The sequence below is a fragment of the Parasteatoda tepidariorum genome, chromosome 3 (genome assembly GCF_982258835.1).
Source record: "Parasteatoda tepidariorum strain Cologne lab strain chromosome 3, Ptep-v5.0, whole genome shotgun sequence".
NCBI lineage: Eukaryota > Metazoa > Arthropoda > Arachnida > Araneae > Theridiidae > Parasteatoda > Parasteatoda tepidariorum.
In genome coordinates, this window is record NC_141757.1 from 117376165 (window position 1) to 117397293 (window position 21129).

The 21129-nt window shown below is 30.3% G+C and overlaps 1 protein-coding gene across 2 annotated transcripts in view; it reads left to right on the forward strand.

The window, feature by feature from the left end:
* LOC107454880 (neural cell adhesion molecule 2) overlaps window positions 1-9059 on the forward strand; it is a 90585-nt gene extending 81526 nt beyond the window's left edge. For both annotated transcript variants that reach the window (XM_016072219.3, XM_016072218.3), the window contains exon 11: window positions 8674-9059. In XM_016072219.3, coding sequence (XP_015927705.1) covers window positions 8674-8682 — 9 coding nt within the window. In that variant the 3' untranslated portion in view covers window positions 8683-9059. The remainder of the gene's footprint in view (window positions 1-8673) is intronic.
* Window positions 9060-21129: the final 12070 nt, after the last annotated feature.

Sequence of the window (21129 nt, forward strand, 5' to 3'; positions counted from 1 at the left end):
TCCAACCGAAATTCAGCATCCAACCCAATTGTTCGGCTTGCGGCAGCAAATGTTATTCTTCAACCTAGAAAAAAGGAAACTTCTAAATCAATTGTAATTTATTATAGAGAAATTAATTTATTATGAAGAACGGTATTTTCGTTACTCGAAGAGGAAAGCCACGGAAACCTCCCTCGGTTATGTATCCATCAAAATGAATTTTTATTTTTTATTTTTTTAGACACTCTCATATTATTTGTGCATAATGTGCTGGCCGGCACACTGCGAAGAGAAATATGGTTAAAACTACCTGAATATGCAAAATTTATTATTTTTCTTGCTCTATAGGAACGCCTAAAACCTCAGAATTTAGTTATGATTTTGGTAAAATTAGCAAAAGAATATGGTTTTATAATGTGTGATAAACGTTAGTAAATATGATAAATTTGGTAATTTTTTCAAGATACCACAGAACACTAAGTAAAAAGATTTTATTCGATTGCATTCAATTTTCAGTTTTGTATTTTTGACTAAATATATGGTAATAAGAACAAAAATTTTGTAAATCGGAATTTCTGGCAAACCGTTTACATAGGATCGGAAAAATTACCACACGTATGGTTTAAAATCAGTATATTTTGCTTTCAATAAGCAGAATTATGGTTTTCAAGCCAGAAATGTCAAAACCATAAAGTACGGTAATTATTTTAAATTAAGAATATTGTAGAAATCTTGCATATAATTCGCATTCGAGTTTTGAAAAAACTACAAATAACGTAAGCAATATAAATAAGTATCAGAAGCAAACATGTCTTCTTACGAATTAAACTTGGATTGAAATAAAGATTAATCCTTGCATGTCAAGGTTCCGTATGAAGCTTGCAGACAGGGTAGAAAAAGCATTCACAGTCCGTTGTGGGTCAGAAGGGTTAATAGAGGATAAAGCTCCACAATTTCGTGTTCAACAACATGATTGTGACAATGTGGACAGCATTGCGTATAGGCCAGACAAGGTTTACTCTTTAAATAATGTAGGAAAAAATAGTAAAGCCTCTGACCATATAATATCTATTTCTAGTCACATTAACATTATAAATATTTGAGTTTTTTCGCATTCGTTAGCAATATTCAATTTATAACTGTCATAAATAAAAAAAACAGTTGCAAAGTTCGAAGCTAAATTGAAATCAATCGATGAAAATATATATCTAAGAACGCAATTCCAAAATACATGCGCCCACCAAAAAAATAGACTTCAAGAACAAGTAGTCTCAGCAATTGTTAAGTTTCACCCTTGAGAAAGCTTTGGGCTCGATATTTTTAGAGGAAATAGTGCAAGTAAGAAGCTTGTTATTTTCCTTTTTTTTCCCTTAAAATGCGCTGTTCTGTTTCGACGATGTAACAAAAATTATCCGAGAAATATAAAAAAAAATCTTGAATGACTTCGTATCATTTCTTAGATTGGGTAAAATAATGTATGGTAAAATAAGTAATAAATTTCTACATTAATTTGTTTGCGTGGCAATATCAAAACACTTAAACGAAAAACAAAAGATTGAAAGAAAAGAAAAAAAAATCCATTGGAACTGAACAAAATTTGAGGTATAAGAGATGTTTAAATTTGAAACAAATATATTTTCTTTATTTATATTTTGCTGAAACATGATTCCATTTAAGTTAAGGTCTTAAGAAAACAAAAAGCTGTAGCTATCTATATGCGTGTAAAGAATAATTCTTGCATTTTTTTCTTAAGTAAAATATCTAACTTGTTGTGATGTAAATAGTGATAGTCGAAAATATTCCATTCAATAAAAGTTAGAGTTAAATGGAATTGAAGCTCTATTTAAAATGATTTACTATTATTAAATGATTTACAAATATTGTATGATTGATAATGAAAGTGAAATATTTATTTTTAATTTATTGTTCATTTGTCCACTCTTAAAATTAGGAAAGAAACACAAAATTGTAGTAAATTCACGTTTGTGACACGTACATATTGACAAAACTTCTATCTATTTGTCCGTAGATAATTGATTTCTTTCCTTAATAATTCCTTCCTCGCTGTGGTAACGTATAATAACTACTCTAATAACCTAACTAATCTAAGCGAACAGTAACAACTTTAAAAATTATACACGGTTAGAAATTTTTTCGGAAAAAATGGTTAAATAACAATTTATTTAATTGTTAGTTTTCCACATTCAAACAAAATTGTCAAATAACCATAAATAAGATGGTATTAAGAACTGTAAACTGTGAGAAAAACCGCTAATTAATTGCTTTCACCTAATACTGTTATACAATCAGAATTTTATCGTACCAATTAAGTCCACCTTATGAAGTCCTTTCAGCTGCTTGGATATTAAAGCCGAGAAGGCTAATCTGTCAGTTTCATGGCCAAGAGAACAGGGGTTCGAGTCCCAGAGTTGACAACGCATTATTCTCTCTATTCTCTTCAACACATGAAAAATTTCTAGTGTCCCGCATTCTTCAATGCTTATGACCTAACAAAAAGCCTACCTCCAATGTCCAGTCAATTTCTTTTTTAATGGTTTTGAAATCATACTAGTTATAAAAAAAAACAATTAGTTTTGCATTCATGGTTTTATAACCATATTAGTTGCAAACGGTTTCAAAACCATAAGGGTAAAAAATGTTCTTTAACGTGAACTTTACTGTTAATTGAATGGAAATTCATATTTTAGAATGAACATTCTAATTGTGTATTAGATGAATCAACCTAACCGAAAATCATAAATGTTGGTAAATGTCTTTTATAAATTTCAAGGATCCAGTTACAGACAGTCATAGTTGATTTTTTCGAAACTGTAAGAGACTGATTCTACAGAAAATACTGCACTGGTGATTCACGTATGCATTAAAAAGTAACTCTCTAAAATATTTGTAAAATTTGTCTTTGAATTTTATTTCTATTTGTCTATTCTATAAAATGATGCATAAATATTACCTATTGGCAAAATGGGTCTCGTTTTGAGTTTGATGGCGTGCACGCTTTATTTGGACGTCATCGCACTTTTCAAATGTGTTCAAAAGTGATAGTGAACAGTGCGCACGCGTCATTACATGCGTTGCAATAGCGACCGCTGCTGTTAGATAATTTTTTTTTAGAATTCTTTCTTTTCTTTTTATTTTCACCAGCAGCCATTCTTAATGTATTTACATAATAATAATTTAAAGTATTTTTATATTCCTTTTATTATTAACTTATGATTACTGTCTTGACTGTGCTTTTAATATAAATATGAATACTGAAGAAGGAAAAGCATTTTGTGACGTCTTTAAACACGTACATAGCCATAATTTGAAAACAAATCCGACGACATACATCAATTGAGACAGTTTTGAAGTGTTATGGCGCTTATCAGAGTCAAACCAGAAGAAAAAAAAAAGCATTTGACCAATGGGTAACCAGTGATCTTAATAAAGTGATCACAATTCTTTTCTGTTATTGTTATTATTATTATTTTTTTTAGTTTCTTTAAATTAAACTTTTTTCTCCATATTTGAAAGAAATTTTAATCACCGTTGTTTTAGGCTTTCATTTTGTTGCTATAAGTTATTTGGTAATAACAACAATATAACGTGAAATAACGATGATTCATGAAAAAATTTAAAGATAATACAATATAATAAAAAAATAATATAAGATAATTCGCCAATGAAGTATTCACTGTTAAACTAGTTGTCAAAAATGCCATTCGGACTGGCCACAGGAGTGCAACTGCAGAGTTGAAATTTGACATTTTGAAAGTGTCAGTTTTGTTTATGAACTTAAACTGAACTTTTTTTAACATTTTAACTTTTTTGAAAGTTACTGCAATTTCAAGTGATTTTCCATTATTTTTTTCACTTTTTTTGCCATGAGTAATAAATATTTCTACGTGTTTTTGAAAAATTTATCTCTCTCGCAATTTTCATTCCAAAAGCTCACACTTGGCATGATGTCAAACTAAATAAAAAATGAATAAAAACATAAAAATGAAATAGAAATTAGGTGTTGTTAAAATAAATAAAAAAAAATTAAATCGAAATTTCTTACAAATTTAAAAGCCTCTGGGAAATAAAAACAGTGTATTAAATATTTAATTATCATTATCAGATTTTTAACAAGTAAAATTACTTCCCATTCTTTAATTCTTATAGTTTATATATTTAATATTCCTAAGGGCATAAATATTTCTTTCAAGTGTAGTTGTTTTCCTATCAAATTCAAGTAATTTATAATTTTGTTGCGATTAACATATTAAAAAAATAGTCTAAAATGAAATTATAACAGACATAAATTTAAAAAAACAAAATGAACTTTTTAAAAAAATACAGACTCGTCTTTTAAAAAAAGCTTAAATGTGAATAAAACGTTAGTTATGGAATTAGTGTTTGCAGTGACAAGAGGGCGGAGCTATCAAGTTAGTTAAAAATTTGACAGGAAAAATAGTTTACTTGATCAGATTTTTTACATTAACAGTTTTAAAATTTAAAAATTAATAATACTTTCTGAAATCGAATTTTAAAAATTCTAGTTAAAATAAAAAGCTTTTAACGTTCAATTTCAATATGTTTTAAAGTTTGCTTATTTTATTATAATAAAATAAAATTTTCAATCCAGAAATTCGTCTGTATTTTTAGGAATCTTGAAAAAAAATATATGGGAATTTGATGACAATACAAAATTTGAAGAACTTTGAGAATTATGGATCAATATAAAAGCAAAATATAGTTATCTCTATACATGAAGAGAACAAAAAAATTTTTCGGAAATTTTTCAATGTGCCTCGAAAGTATCTTTTTATAAGGATACTTCACATTGTAATAAAATATTAGTTTATTACAATGTGAAAATCGACTACTAGATCCTCTTGTGCCCCAACTAATTGGTCTATAATTTCGTTGCTTGTTCTTGGTTTAGGTTTGTTGTAATAATCGATTTGGGGTTCAGTTTGAAAGTTGCAGGTTAATATAAAAGCAAAATATTAGTCTTTATGTATAGAAAGAGAACACTAGCCTTCTCCAGAATATTTTTTTTGTGTCAAGAAGCTTACCTTAGATAACCATGATGTAAAAAAAATAAATTTTGAATTCTTTAATGAAAAGAAAAAATAACTAGCTAACTATTAGCTTTTTTATTTCCAGATAATATGACAGAACATTTCAGAATCGAACTAGCTTTTCTCAGATTAGAAGTTTATTGCTTCATTGCTGTCCTCCTCAAAAGTGGGCCCTTATGTCTATGCATAGAACACAAAATAAGAAGAAGTATCAATATTACAATTATTCCCCTTGTGTCCCAAAAAATTCGCCAACAAATTTGCGTCTTGTCATCAGGTTTAATTATAAGAAATAATGAATAGGTCTAAGTTTTAAATTTATAGGTTAATATGAAAGTAAAATATAAGCCTTTATGTGCATGCAAAGAAAAAAAATTGACATTACAATTCAGCCCCTTTATGCCTCTTATAATTCTTCTATAATTTTGAGGCTTAACCTCGTGCTAATAATTTTACTAAAAGACCCAACTAGTTTACATGTCTTAAAAAATATGGGGAGTCACATTGGTCTTACGAATGTTCACATGTAATTTTGGAAAACACTTGCTCATTTTTTTCTAATTGAGTTGAAAAACTGACTGCCTTTGTTTCGAATTTATTGCAAACTTTTCTCAATTTTCTTGTTAGTTGAAAATTATAATTGTTTGTAATTCGATTTTTTTTCTTTTACTTTTATACTAGTAGCTCACTTCAAAAGAGCTGTATACTTAATTTTTGTAGAAGCAGTAAACTAAATTTTCCTCATTGTTAAATTCAAAAAATCTTATTTGTTAAACGTGATTAAAATTCAGAAAAAATCAGATCTTATAACTTTAACGTTGAAAACAAGGTGTAACTTTCAGGTGGATTTTATAACATTTTTAAAATCGCTTAAGACGCTAGTTCTTGAAAATAGTTTTGAAACTTTAAATTTCGATTTTCCAAAACATTTTTTTCTTACTCTCAAATTCGTTTCTATTCATTCAAATTCATGATCTATTTGGTCAATGATTCTTATAGAGTGCTCTGTATTCTAATACTCATAGACGTGGAAACAATTGGGAAAAATTCTAAAACTTATCAAACAAAAAGCTTTTAATTTATATGCAAATAATTGCCATTGTTTGTCATTTTAGGATGGTAAACTTGTGGAAGAGACACATTAATCTGAATATTGTCCCAATAAATTATTATTTTTTTAAACGAAATATGTGTTGAATGTAAATAAATCTATAAATAGATGATTTAACAATTTATTCTTCTTAAATATGAAAAAACAAAATTAAATGAATAAATAAATATCCATAGGCTAAATAAAGTAAAAATGTATCTGTTAAGCGTAAAAATATGGAATGTTACATTCCAGATTAAGAATATTATAAGACTTGTTAAGTAATATCTCTTTGATGCTGAGTAACCCTAAAACTTTTGTGAAGAAAAAGTTTTTCTCAAGTCAAAACAAGCTCGAGATCTCATATACAATTCAAAGGATGTATGAAAGCTCAAAAATACGAAAGTCGAAAAAGTTTACACCAAGATAACTCTTCTTTACACCATGCGTTAAATATTTTTGCTTCCGAAAACTCCAATGTCAGAGCATTTTGATTTCATCTATAATTGGTTACAATCGATTAAAAGTTGAGGAGTGTCTGCGGCTGACTTCAATGCTGCTTTTCATCTGCAGAAATTAAAATTCCTTTTATGTTTTTAGTTGTGTAATAAGGGTCTTTATAGTTTAGTTTTCAAGTGTCTGTAAACTTTATCAATTAATTTTGAAGCGTATAAGTTCTACCACTCCTGCTCTGCAAAGCCTAGTTCGAATTCGTCTTAACTTCGTCTCTGCATTACGTATGTCTGATTTACAAACTCAATTTATTTTAAAAATGAGTGCAAGTATGCAACCTAATTATATTATTACGACATTATATTGTCCCATAAAAATAGTTTAACCGTTTCTTATGTATATCATATCCTACTGTAATTTTAAATTTTAATGTTACTACATAACAACCATGGTGGTATGGAGTGGCTACTTAAGTGTAAAAGAAGATTGTAGGTTTTGGTGAAGTGGAGCACTTTGGAACACCACTTTCACTTAAAGTAGTTTCTACAATTTATGGTATTCAGATACAGGATAATTTTCAAAAGTGAACAGATTTAGAGAAAATGTGAAAACCAGTTTTTGGGTATTCTTTCTAACATAAATAGCTCTTGTAAATTTTTTAACTTAGATGAATTTTTCTTATTTAACTATTAGAAATATAAAAGGGGGCCGGGATAGCCTGGTGGGCAGGGCGCTGAACTCAGGCTCATGAGAATAGGAGTTCGAATCTAATTGGCCGAAGATTCCCCATGTAGTAAATAGTGACTCACGCACGTTAAATATGTCTGTTCATAAAGTCCTCCATGTTCTCATAACAAATTATACCTCTGGGTGCACTGAATTGGAGATTGATCGTTTTCTGGTTCAGTTTAAAATTACGATCTGTGAATTAAGGAATGAATGTAGGAATGGTCAGCCCTATAAGCGGGTGTGACGTATGGATTCGGCAGAAGTCGAATTCTTGGCCATAGAAGGCGCCAATGGAAGACAAGAACAATCGCACCCTTGCCTTAAAGGACTACGACAACAACAACAACAGATAAAAGACCATCATTCGAAAAAAAAAATCTACAAAACTTTCATACAAAATTTGAAGAAAAACTCTATTGAGTACTTTTTAAAGATCTATGAGAAATATATATCTATAATAATTAATCTGCAAGATATCCATGTAACTCACAATAGATATTAAATAAAAAATGAGAAATAAATAAAATAAAATTTAAATATTTTTTTGTTTGTAGGCAAATGTAACTTATAAGTGAATTAGGTATTAAAATAAAATTACATTTAAATTTTGTGCAGAGTTTTTTGCAATAAATGCGCTATTAGCTTATAAACTTTTTAATCCCATTTTATGGTTAGTTGTAATTGGATAAAATAAATATTTCTTTCTACTATTGGTAAATATTATTTAGAAGAAGTTTGAAGGATTGGTATTTTAATTTCTGAAAAATCATACCAGCCAAATTTTAAAAAAAAATGTTTAAAGAAAAATCTGTTTTAAAGTTTCTCTCCCTTCTGGTTAAAACTTTGAAAAGAAAACTTTGTGAAAAAATATTTCAGGGAGTGATTTTTTTTTAAAAAAAAAAGGAAAGTTTGAAATTTAAAAAGCCATGTAATTTTTTAACAAGGTGAACTAGACATTTATAAATTATGTTAACAGTATTTAATTTCTTATTATACTTTACTAAATTTGAAGCCCTTGTTTGAATAGGTGTTTAACTCCTTTCATTAAAAATTTGAAATAAGCTTCATTATTCCATCCATATAAGCCATTTTTAACTTATTTTAAAACTAGTACAGTTCCAGCTTATATCTGCTTTAAAATTAAATCTTGAAACCAGAAAAAAAATAGGAAAAACAATATTCTCTATAATACATATATATATATATTATTTCTCCGACTATAACTGATGTAATTTAAAGTTCTGTTTTCAAATATTCTCACCATTCCAGAAAAGCTTGCACTTTATTTTATATCTGTTACTGTATTAATTATTAATAACTGTAAAACGTGTGCTTTTCTTTTATTACCATTAGGTTGCATAGCTGAAATACTTGATGATTTGTGAAATGCATGTGTGTTATGCTCAATGCCAAGTTTGGTAAAAGAATGAATATTCTCGTCGTAAATATACGTGGCATCAAAGTTTTTCATCCACCTTTAGAAAAACTATATTACTGCCAAATGTGATTTCAATAAAAAAAAATAATTTGTTGCTCTGGTACAGTGATTACATTAAATAATATTACATATATTTATCACTTGTTGATTAATGGACGAAATATATGATTTGATGCTTTTTTATTTAATTTGTGTTGATGTTGAAGCTTGCATTTTAATTAATGATTGTTCTTCATAAATTGTATTTGTGTTTCTTACTTATAATTTGAAAGAGTAAATAAAATGTGATATTATCCTTAGATATAATGTCTATTTATCATTATTATCATTATTATATGGATTTTTTATTTAATAACTAGATCGAACAATACTATTCCATTATGGTAAATAAAACATTAAGGAATAGGCATTCATTAAGCAATACTAGTATGCGTTAAACAGGGAATTAGGGAATTTGGCAATGATTGGGAGTTGGCAATTTGTAGTTCTAGGTTTGGATTGACATTTTTTTCTAAATACCACGAATAAATAAATATAATTATGAGAGAATTGAACGTATTGAATGACGTGTTTCAGATTGCATATATTTGACGTTACGATGATATGACCATTTCGTAATTGCGCATATCACAAAAATGAGGAGAATGTATTGAGGTGGATATTCGACGTTGCTGTATTTATTTGCGCAGATGGTAGAAGAGTAAATTTTTTTGCAGGAATTAAATTATTGAATGCTGGTTTGAGGATTGAATATTGTGTGACTTTGTTTTAGGAAATGAATGTTATGATAGACACTGTTTTGAATATAATATTTGAGAAGTTGTGCGTTTAGAAGTTGTTGTTGTTGTTGTTTCTTATCCTCTAATTGTCTGACGAAGTCAGACAAGATCCAGTAGGTTGTTGACCCTCAAAAAGTCGATGACAAGAAGTGGAGAAGCATATAAGTCCTCCTTGGAAAGGCCCAAGCAGTCGAGAATATGTTTGGCTGAGGCCTGCTGGGCTTCACATTTGGAGCAGACTGCATAAGTCTTTCTTCCTTTAAAGAACGAGAGACTATTCGTGTGTCCACTTGCCAATCTGGAAATAGCTGTTTGAGATGGTCTATCACCTATATGAATAAGTGAAGAGCCCGGTTCCTTGGCCGCATACCAATGATGAGAGGGGAGGATCCTCCACTTTTTTGATAGATGGCTTTTGATTTTGGACTGATACTCTGAAAAGGTAAGGGCTGAGGACGAAGATGTTAAATGACTACAGCCCTCCTTGGCAAAAAGCGATCCGCTTGCTCATTTCCAAAGATGTCAACGTGGGATGGTATCGATTGAAGATGAACGTCGTGGTGCTTTGAAATGAGTTGAAGTTTGAGAAAGATGGAGATGCTGCGTTTAGAAGTAAATTTGTTGTGCGTGAAAAGAGTTAATATGATTATGAGATCAATTTTTTTATTGCTAAAACGATGATTAGACGTAGGTATCATTTCAAGACATTTTGAAGAAAAGAATAGGATACACGTTTTAAAGTTAAGAGGGTAACTTGTTAAGTTTTTATTATTATTTCTTTCTTATATGCTCATGCTAGAATCATTAAATATTAGTCTTATTTCTCATATTTTGAGTTATTTTTTATTTTTGCTTTTTTGTACTACTGTCTGGTATTCATTTGCCCGGTATTATATCCTACACTGTTTTAAGTTAAGTGCCTCTGTCCGACTGAAATTTGCCAGGTATGTTATGGAATTTCCAGTTTACGATCTTCTGTGTTCTTATTTGCACAAATTCTTGGCAACAATCATAAAAATGTCATTTCAGAGTTGGCAACAATATGGAGTTAAGCGTCAACGCGACATATCAACGGTGGTGACATTTCTCAAAACCACGCCCAGCGTGTAACGTATATTAGGATTTTACCAAATATTATTTTATCTTCTATTGATTTTCTTAAAGTCGGAGAACAAATTCGGATAATTATTATAAATTTATAATGAAAATATTCAATAAATAAATCTCTTGTTTTATTTACAATAGTTTTTATCCCTCATCAGGATTATATTAAATATTTCGATTTAGTTAATTTTCTTTATTTGAAAGGCTTATTAAATGTAATTAATATATTTTTCAAAAACTAAATTTGTTGTTGCAATAAAACAAATACAAATATTTCAAATATTTGGTTTAGTTTAGCTTCAATCCGTATGCGAGGGTTCCTTAAAATTTTATTTGAGGTGTACGCAATTTGCAATTTAAATGTACGTTTTCAGAAATTATGCTGAATGTGAAGTCAAAATACAATTGTATAAAGAATCAGTTATTAATGTATTAGGAACTGAAGTGAATGGTACTGAGAAGCAGATAAAAAAAATGAAATTTCTTAAAGAAGCTTCCTAGTTTGGTCTTATTTAACTAAACAACTTTGATTTATTGTACCAAGTCCTCAACTTGTAATTTCAGAATCTTTGTAAAAAGAGAATCCTACAATAGTGCTTTTTTTTGGAGTGGAAGAGGTTTTAAAGTGCATTTTTGTACATGTGGCCGTAAAATAATTTTTTTAGAAAAGGTTATATACATTTTACTGGATGATATGCACTTTTTTTTAAATAGTCCTTCTCAATTTAGTTTTAATAAGCTGATCTGTAACTGGTATTCATCAAAACTCCGCTATTTCCACCCAAGTCTGTAGGTTTTCTATCCGTATTACAGCTGTTAAAAATCTTAACTGTATTTCTTCCTAGTTTTAAATCGAATAAAAAGACAAAAAACTTCAAGGGTGATTGTTAATGAACACAAATTCGTTTTACATGGAAAAACTATAAGATTTGGCATTTGGAACTCGTAGTGTCAACACTTTGACCTACATGATAGCTATAAATTAATTTTTAGTCATAACAGAGGAAAGAAACTGAGCCTCATGTATCAAGAGATTCCCCGACCATTGCAAATCCTTTTTACTCTTCATACCTTGCAAAAGAACTGATTTATAGTTTCATCATCGATCATTTCATATTTCTACTTTACCTAAACAGTTAATTTCGATATACATATAATAGTGATCTGAATAAAATATGAAGAAACAAAATTTCTTAAATTTTATTAGAAGTTCACCCCTTAGTCGAAATGTAAAACTTTTAAGTACTGTTAGAAGTTTTAATATTTAATTCATTTTACAACTTTAAAATAGAGAACATATAAATGTGTAATTAAATAAGATACTGATTTCCCAATCCTTAACGTCCAGCAGTGGGCTGATCATAAAGACGTGGTTTCAGGCAGAACACCGAAGTCAAGCATCACTGGCTGCGATCAGTAAGCGGGTGGGTGACCACTTTGATCAGCCTGCGAAGGGACCAAGGGTGCAAGTTATCGATCCTCGCTAAACAGTTCTAAACTAAAGTGCACGAATTCTTGCGCAAGTCGTTGGGATTTCAAAGCAGGGGAGCCAACCCTTCTGCAGAGGATCAAAATCGCGATGACTTGTTTTCGGATCATCCTCAGGGATGTTTATCAGACCGTCGCCAATAGTCCATTGTGAAACTCTAATGCAAAGTAAATAAAGTACCTACCTACCCAATCCTTAACTGAAAATGTCACAGGTTCGACTTTTGAAATCAGGAATGGCTTCATAGATCACCAGCAAGTAATATACAGATCGTTTAATTTAAACGTCTCACCAACATATCTACCTAATTAGAGCTTGCAACTTGAGAAGTAGTGAAGTTATTATGCCTATTCATTTGATTTAAATTAGATTTAATTGGAGACTTGTAAGCGCTTCACTCTTGTATGTTGAACCCTATTGATTTCTAAATCGACAAATGCCACAATTTAACCACGATGACGTCACTTGCAGGTATCCAATTTATCTTATTAATTATTCTTAAGAGATGTTTAGTATTTGTTTCTGGGTCTAAAGCATAACAGTGATATTAGTGACGAACCAATTCGCACACGGTGTAATGAGAAAAAGGAGAAATAAGCAAAACCACTTATGGTTTGTCTAAAATAAGAACTCCCCCAGACATTCACTTGGGCCTGTGACGGTGACTATGGGAACCAGGGCTAAAGAGAATAGAAGGGCTAGTTCACTCCGCTCTTAGAGCTGAAGCTACGATTTCCCTCCTCATGACGTCACTGTGTCCACAGATCTCGGAGATCGCAAGCAAAGATATGATAACTTCGCATCTTTCTCTTTGTAAAAATAAGTTAGACTTTTTCTGGTTATTAGCCCTCAAACTTTACGTAATTAACACATTATTTCCGTTCATAAACATAGTTCAAAAAAAAATTTCTTGGTTATTATATTAAAAAAAATACCATTTTAAACTTATAAAAATGTTTTGCTAGTTGGTGAAAATGACACGATAAATACTTTATTTTAAAAAGTTCAGTTTTAACTTTAACTATTAAGAAAAATGAAGGCATATATCGACACTTTTTTTATCTACATATTCTTTTATAACGATAAGTTAAGTTAAATTTAGAATCCCTGATTTTAAAATATGTCGTTAATAGCAATTTGTTCATACTTAATCATTAGGAAACATCAACCTTATACTATAATTACTGAAACAAAATAATAATTTAAATTCATAATGACATTAGAAATTTTACAATTGTTTATATATATTTAAATTTAAGAGAATATAATTTTTAAAAAAATCATAAATATTTAGAATAACTACATTAAAAAATATGTTTTGAAATTAGGAGAATTTCAACTATATACTATATATTTTATTTATACTTTTTATTTACATTTTAATTTTCTTTAACTTTATCCATTTTTTACTTCTTTTCACCTGCCTTTCTTTATGAAGTAACGAGGCGGTTTCTGTTTAGATAATGAATTTTTATAAAAGTTCTTTACGACAGAATAAACGTATTGCTGTTTTATATTAACTGTGTCTTTTCGGAATCCATTCTTTACATAGTTGTTCATTTACTTTAGGGAACACGCGAAAAATTATACATTTTCCTTTTGTTTTTGTATCAGAATTTTTGCAAGTTGCAATCGCGCAAACTGGCATTTCGATAATAGTTTTAAATTCTTGTAAATTCACTGCAAAAACTGAGGAAAGTCATTATAGAAAGTAACAAATGTCTTAGAATATCTCACAAAAAGAAATAATCCAATATTAGTTAGAGCTAGTAAGGCCAAACGCTCCGTTCTTGAAGTAAAAGTGCGAGCTTTGCGCCAAAGTGACGTCACTAGAGTGACGTCGGAGGATCGGCGCGGCGAGAGATACTTCAAAGGAGTGAACCAGCCCTTCTATTCTCTTTAGCCCTGATGGGAACGAGGTATAACTATTTAAAGTAGGGGTGCTTGTCAGTAGTATGTCAGTGTTAAGTAGGTCACTGTTTTGGAGTGGTTTCAGCTCGAATCGGTGAGAGAAAGGGAATCGCTTCGGTCCATTGTGTTAGTTCTAGAGTGTAGCTACACTCCCTGAAATTCACCATTCTTGTTTCCATAGCACCAGAAATTCGCTTGGGCCTGTGACGGTGACTATGGGAACGAGGTATAACTATTTAAAGTAGGGGTGATTATCAGTAGTATGTCAGTGTTAAGTAGGTCACTGTTTTGGAGTGGTTTCGGCTCGAATCGGTGAGAGAAAGGGAATCGCTTCGGTCCATTGTGTTAGTTCTAGAGTGTAGCTACACTCCCTGAAATTCACCATTCTTGTTTCCATAGCACCAGACGGCCTCAGACTTTGTGGCGGGAGGAGTTCTTAGCTTAGACAAACTATATATATCTAAACTGAGTGTTATGAGCAATCTCCCAGTGTTCGTTTACTCGGTATTCCCAGCGGTGATATTGTTTAAGATTTGTGAGAGAGAAATACTAAACATTTCTTTCCAAATATCTACTAATTCTCAGCTAAATTTGATGTGAATCCTTATGCACACCACATTTTCTGTATCCGCGATTTCGTTTCTTCAAAATTCTGGAATTTTTGGCCAGGAATTGTTTTAGTCTGATTCTTCATCTTCATGAGTTTTGAGCATTTTCATATCCCATCGCTTGATCTATGTCTTTCTCTTTTAATTCATTCTTAAATTTGCTAATTTTATCTATCTAGCATTCAAACGCCTAACAAACCCTTATCAAATACAAATTGCACATAATTCAGAAAGGTAAACGGGTACATTCAGGATTATAGTGGAATTTGAATTCGGTTTCTTCAACTTTCAAATAATTTTGTAACTTTCGTTAAACAGCCGGCCCAATTTTAGGTTTCAGACTACCAATGTTCAACTCCGTAGTCGTTTTATTTTGAACCCGATTCAGAAGACAAAGGAACTCCTGGATCAAGTATTCAGAGAAATTTACCTTCGTGGAGGACTTTTTGATGGAACTAACTCGCATTTGCGTTGCTTGGAGAGGAAAACCATTAAAGCCTCCCATGTTAAGCTTGACGGTATGGGGACTGTAACCCATGATTCGTCTACCACTGAGGATATTTTATGTCTGCATATTTGCACTGTGGTCGGTGCGAGTCAGGTGCGGAATTGATATCACCAGCAATCGCTGGGATTAGATCTCAGTTTACCTCATTGGGAAGCGAACACTCTATCCCCTGAGCCAACACGGCTCCATTTAAATCATTTGTGGAAAGAACAATGTTTCTTGAAAATTGAAAATCACATTTTTCATGTTTGCATGTGGAGCCTTCATGGTCGATCGTTATTGTTCACATAACGCTGCACAGCGTGGAAGTAGTTAGTTCACGTTCCAACGTAACCCTGAAAGTAACTTTGAGCTGTCTTTTGACTTGTACTATCTTTCTTTATCCCTGACACAAGTTTGCATGGCGTACTTATGAAATTGAGCCCACAAGTCTGCGTGCATGCGTTCCAATAAACAAATTAAGCTTGCATGTAGCAAAAACAGAATTCCTTTTGTGTGACATGCGGTTTCTTTTTAGTATAGTGCCCACATATATGAAAAAAATTATCTCATGTTTATAACTAAGTAATTTTGAATTATTTAGAATTAAAGTAATACAATATTCAATGTAAATAAACAAAAATAACAATTTCAAATAATCTTGCAACGTAAACAAATTTAGGATAAGATCAGTAGTGCGGTCCTCTAAATACATTTTTGTCTTTAAAAATTTTATCAAACTTAATGGAATCCTTTTCGAAATATATCTATAATTTTAGTTAAATTCATTCCTTTTACTATCTTCTCACTTTTAAGGTCCTGGTAAATAAAACACGCAAGCATTTATAGACATTTATCATCCTTAATTTTAAAATAGTTATTGAACATTCATTCTTGAAATCAAACATGTTTACAACTCGTTATATAACTATTAATATCTCTCCAACTCATTTACCTTTAAAATAAAACTTTTTTTAATCGGATGATTACGTTTCTTTAACTGAACAGGTATAGTAGCAAGAAATATTGAATAAATGTGTTTTCAACAACTTCAGTTTTGCTTGCATTTCTCATCATGCAGTTCAAATAATTTAATTTAAGTTATAATTGCGTTTGTTATTTCTTATGCTATATTGGTATTTGTTTATTTAAATTTCTATTTGTAAAATGATAAATTTAGAAATAATCATAAGCGTGAAATGTGCTAAAAATATTAATTTTTATAATTATTTTTAAGAAGAGTAATCATGGAAAGGATAGATAATTTTTTATCTATACACATAAAAAAACATGTACTGACAGACTGATTCATTGATCATCACTGAGGCTAAACTAATGAAACTGGAAACTCTTGGACAAAGGGTATATTTTATGACATAGGCACCGACTAAGGAAGAAGTTTTGCCATTTTTCCTTTAAAGGTGGGGAACATTTCAACCCCTATTTCCTCCCTAAAGGAGGGACATAGAGGTTGACTGCCAGACAGATTTTAAATTATTAATCAAATGCAAAACATAGAAGAGTTTGACAATATCGGGGAAATATCGTGAAAATAGCTAAATTGAAATCAAAGTATTTTCGAACGGGCAAACCCGCGAGTGCATTTATATTACGGTATAAAGCTTTTTGCAATATTTGAAAAATTAACTTGCTAAACTATATGCTTCATTAACGGATATACAGAGCTATGAGCTAAAGCAAAGAGCTCGTCGTGCTTTTCTGAAATCTACAGTATAGTCTTGAGGTAGGTTTTATAATTTCAAGAAATTTAAAAATTAAATTTGATATTGAAATTATATCTTTTATAATATCTGAGTATGTATAGCTGGAATTCATTCTTAAAAGAAAACATATTTTAACTTAAAATGTTATTTAGAAATATTGAGTTCATTCACACTTTTGAGCATTTTGAGAAAAATTCTTTATACTCATAAAATATAATAATAAACGTAAGAAAAATACCGTTTTAAAATTATTTAATGATAAAAAATATAAAAATAAACCTTAATATAAGTCAGGTATTTCCCTCAAAATATATAAAATCATAAATAAAACAAATTTTCAGTTACATTCAACTCTTATTTGCAGAATAAATGGCGTGTCGGCTCTAAAGGCAATAATAACCAACTAAATTCATCATATCTTCTCATGGACACCATACATTTTCTCTCCAATTCGATTTAGAGATGAGTTTTAGAAGGTGGCGACAAACTTCATCGCCAAAATAGGTAATTTGTTCCGACATTTGATGACCCTTCTAAATCACTTTCAGTGCTCTGTTATCATAAATTTGATATTTGGGATAGAAATGACTTTAATTTTCATTAGTTATAGAAATGAATGCTTGGAATTTTGAATAGTCATAAACATGTGATCGCTATAAGTAAAATGTTGTTACTATTCGCTTGTAATTTGCATTTAAAATAAATAGAAAAATAAATATTTTTCTGCTTATTTTTTTGTGACGTTACATATTGTTTTAGTAAAAATGTGATTTTTTTCAATTGCACATTAAACAGGCTGCATAATACAGATAAAGGTTACACCATGTCGTATTTATTTCCCTTTTTGTAGTAATTTTTGAACACTATAGGCTCATTTGTTCAAAGTTGAATCTCATGTTCAAATTATTTTTTCCTGGAGAAACTTGGAGAAAAAAAATCCATTTCATAATGTTCAATAGACGGAATCTATATTTCAGATATATAAAATATCTTGGTATGAAGATATAGAATCGATTTCCACACAGGACTGAAAATTTCATAACTGGCGTTGAATATTTGATTCAATTCTGAGTTGACATCTATCAATCTTCAATTCCGTAGCCCTGTAAGTTTGAAGCCAACTCAGAAGGAAGTTCCTGGATCAAGCACTGGGCAAAATAGCCTTCGTGGAGGACTTTTTGATGGAACTAACTCCACATTTGCGTGACATGGAGAGAAAAACGAAAACCTCCCACACTTAGCCCGAATGCAAGGGAATTCTAGCACATGATACGTCGACTATCGAATATATCTTCAATAAGCACTGTTGCCGATGCAAGCTGGGAGCAGATTTCGTGTCAACCGACCTCCGCTGGTGTTCGAAACTCACCAGCTTGGGAGGCAGGGGATCGGGAGGATGCGGTGGCTCTATCGCCTGAACCACCGTGTCGCAGGATAGGAAATTATCTCTGGCTTTATAATATGACTTAAAGCAGAATCATTAGGATGGAAGAAAGGTTCTATCCTTTAGAAAGATGACAGTTTCTGTAAAACTATTATTCTGAAAGTTTCAGCTCAAAATAATAATATTTATAATCCACCAGCGAGTAGTGATTTTCGTGAGTTTGCTCCAAAACTGGGATGTTTTTCGTTATAAAATCCGAATGGATAGTTATAGAAACACAAATATGGGCTTATTTTATAGATAGTTATTTCAGTTAAAACTTTCATACTAGAAATATTTTTAACAAATAAGGAACAAAGGATGAAGGGTGCCTTTTTCTTCTCCTCCTCCCCCCGAAAAAAAATAGATTTTTTAAGGAAAGAGGAAATTTGCAAACAATTTTTAACTGTCGTAAACTGATTTTAATTGGTCAGATAAATATAATTGGTCAGATTCATGTATTTTGCACAAAACTCAAATGTTGAAAGGTTTTGTAACAAGAACCACATAAACTAATATTGGTATGGAGTATTATACTGCCATATTTGGTGATTATTAAAACTGCACCAATACTAAGCAAGATTAATACTGATACTGTGGAAATAAGTGTTTTACTGCCTCTCGAAAAGGATAAGTTGCTTGATAGTGGTAAATTTTGACTTTCATGAGTTGACGCGAATAATAGAATCATGCTAAGTAATGCTGAATAAAGTTATGGGATGAAGAAAAAAAAAAGAAACGCGTTTTTTTTAATTTAATAACGTAAAGTTATTGGAAAGGGAAGTAAATAATAATGAAAAAATATTTAATTATTTCAGCGTTATTAATTGAGGAATTTAGTGAAGGAACCAAGAAAGTAACATTTTCTGAGTGGCTGTAGTCAGGGTAGAAAAAAATTTTGTTTCCCAACTATTTTGTCTTCAATTCGACGGAACGCAGGACTTATAATTCTTTGTTTTATTTTATTTGCCACGGCCTAATTTGTAATAAAAATCATAGAAACATACTAAAAACTAATGAGGATTAATTATGTTAAGATTAAAAAGAAAGCAAAAAAAAATTTTTTTTACATTAAACATACCCATATTTATGCAACCACTTCTTGTTATTTTCTCTTCATCAATTTCTTTGAAAATTTCATTCATCTGGTTCTTCAATTAAACTTTATAATTGTGTATGTGTTATATGTCTTATATATTAAGCATGATTTAATAGTGCTTCTCAGTACTGATTGATTGATTATCTTTATTTATTTTTATTCATCCCTTGCGAATAATGGACAATCAACTAGTTACATTTAATAACTAAAATAACTCTTACAAGTTACAAATATATAGCCACATTTTTTGGTATAGGGTGTTAAAAACACTTCTTTTCCGTTTCTAATTTATTGTCGGTTCCTAACATCTCTAAAATCTTTAAACTTCATCGATATGTGTAAGAAATCTCATGATCTAAGCACTTCTAAAGTTATAAAATGATTCCTTAAAGATCTTGAGAAACATAAAAATTTTTTTGGTATAGAGGTGCTTCCATTATTTTGTCTAACCCCTACTGATTCACGTGGAGAACATGAAATATTCTGGTGATTACAAACATAATAATATAAAAAATATCATAATATTACAACAAGATTTAAATTTTCTCCAAGGGTTAATGAACTCTGGCTTCTTAACTATATTCGTAATCCATTTCATGTTATTCACGTGGCTATACTTTTAAAGGCATTTTCATTTCTTTTTCAAGATTTCATCAAAAAAAGCAAATGAAAATAATTGAGAATTTAAGTACCATAAGCGGATTAAAATTTTAATATTGCTACTTTTAATGTTTCTGCATCTAAATTTTTCCAAATTAATTTAAGCTTTGACTGCGTTTAGGTCTTTATTCGGATCTAATGCAGCATTTGGAGCATTAATCTTACATTTCATATATAGCCACTTATGAGCAATTTTTTTATTGAGTAGAGCTTTTGCCATTAACTTAGCATGATGCATGCATCTGAAAAATATTTCGTATAAAGTGACACATTTTATAAATGTTCAGCACAATTACAAGGATTCCTAACAGTCTCCCCCTAGAACATGAGTTTCAGGTTTTGTAATTGCCTTGGAAATATTGTATATCTGAATCTTCGATATCAGTAATTTTTTATTTGCTCATCTTAACATCAACTGTTTTTTTACTTCTTTTTTTTCGGATTTTTGGTGATTTCATTTGATACTAGTTTAAAATAAAAAAAATTCTAACTTTGTTCTTGTTTTTCCAGAAATCATTGATTTTATCAAAAAGTTTCTTGGATTGTGAGCTTTGTGTATATTAATCTTAATTTAAAATGAACTATGCAAAACCTGTCCCTTAGATGGTTAATTACTTACAGTACTTTTATGGGTCGTATACACAATCGGGCAAATATCCTTCTGTTTTGATATTGCGCTTGAATCTGAAACAATCTAAATTGATGTTTCTTAATTTTCTTCTATTTCGCTAAGTATGCTTTATTCTTAATTTAATTTAGAAAGAAATATGTTTTCGTATAAAGCAAAGTATTTAATAAAGTTCGTATAAAACAAAGTATTAAAATAATTAGCTCGCAAATTTTATACAAAAATTTAGCATAGTTGCGATTATGTTTAATATAATTGAATAGGAATAGAAAGTTACTTTAACAATGCTTAAAAGTAATTGCTTAAAAGTACATTTTATAGAAATATTTTATTTGAGTTTACACTCCGGTGATTGTACAAAGGCTTAACCTCTTTTACTCGTTGAAATAAAAAATTTTATAGCACGTAGCTATTTAAAGTTACTCTACGGTATTTGTTCACAAAAGTTTGAACTCTTAG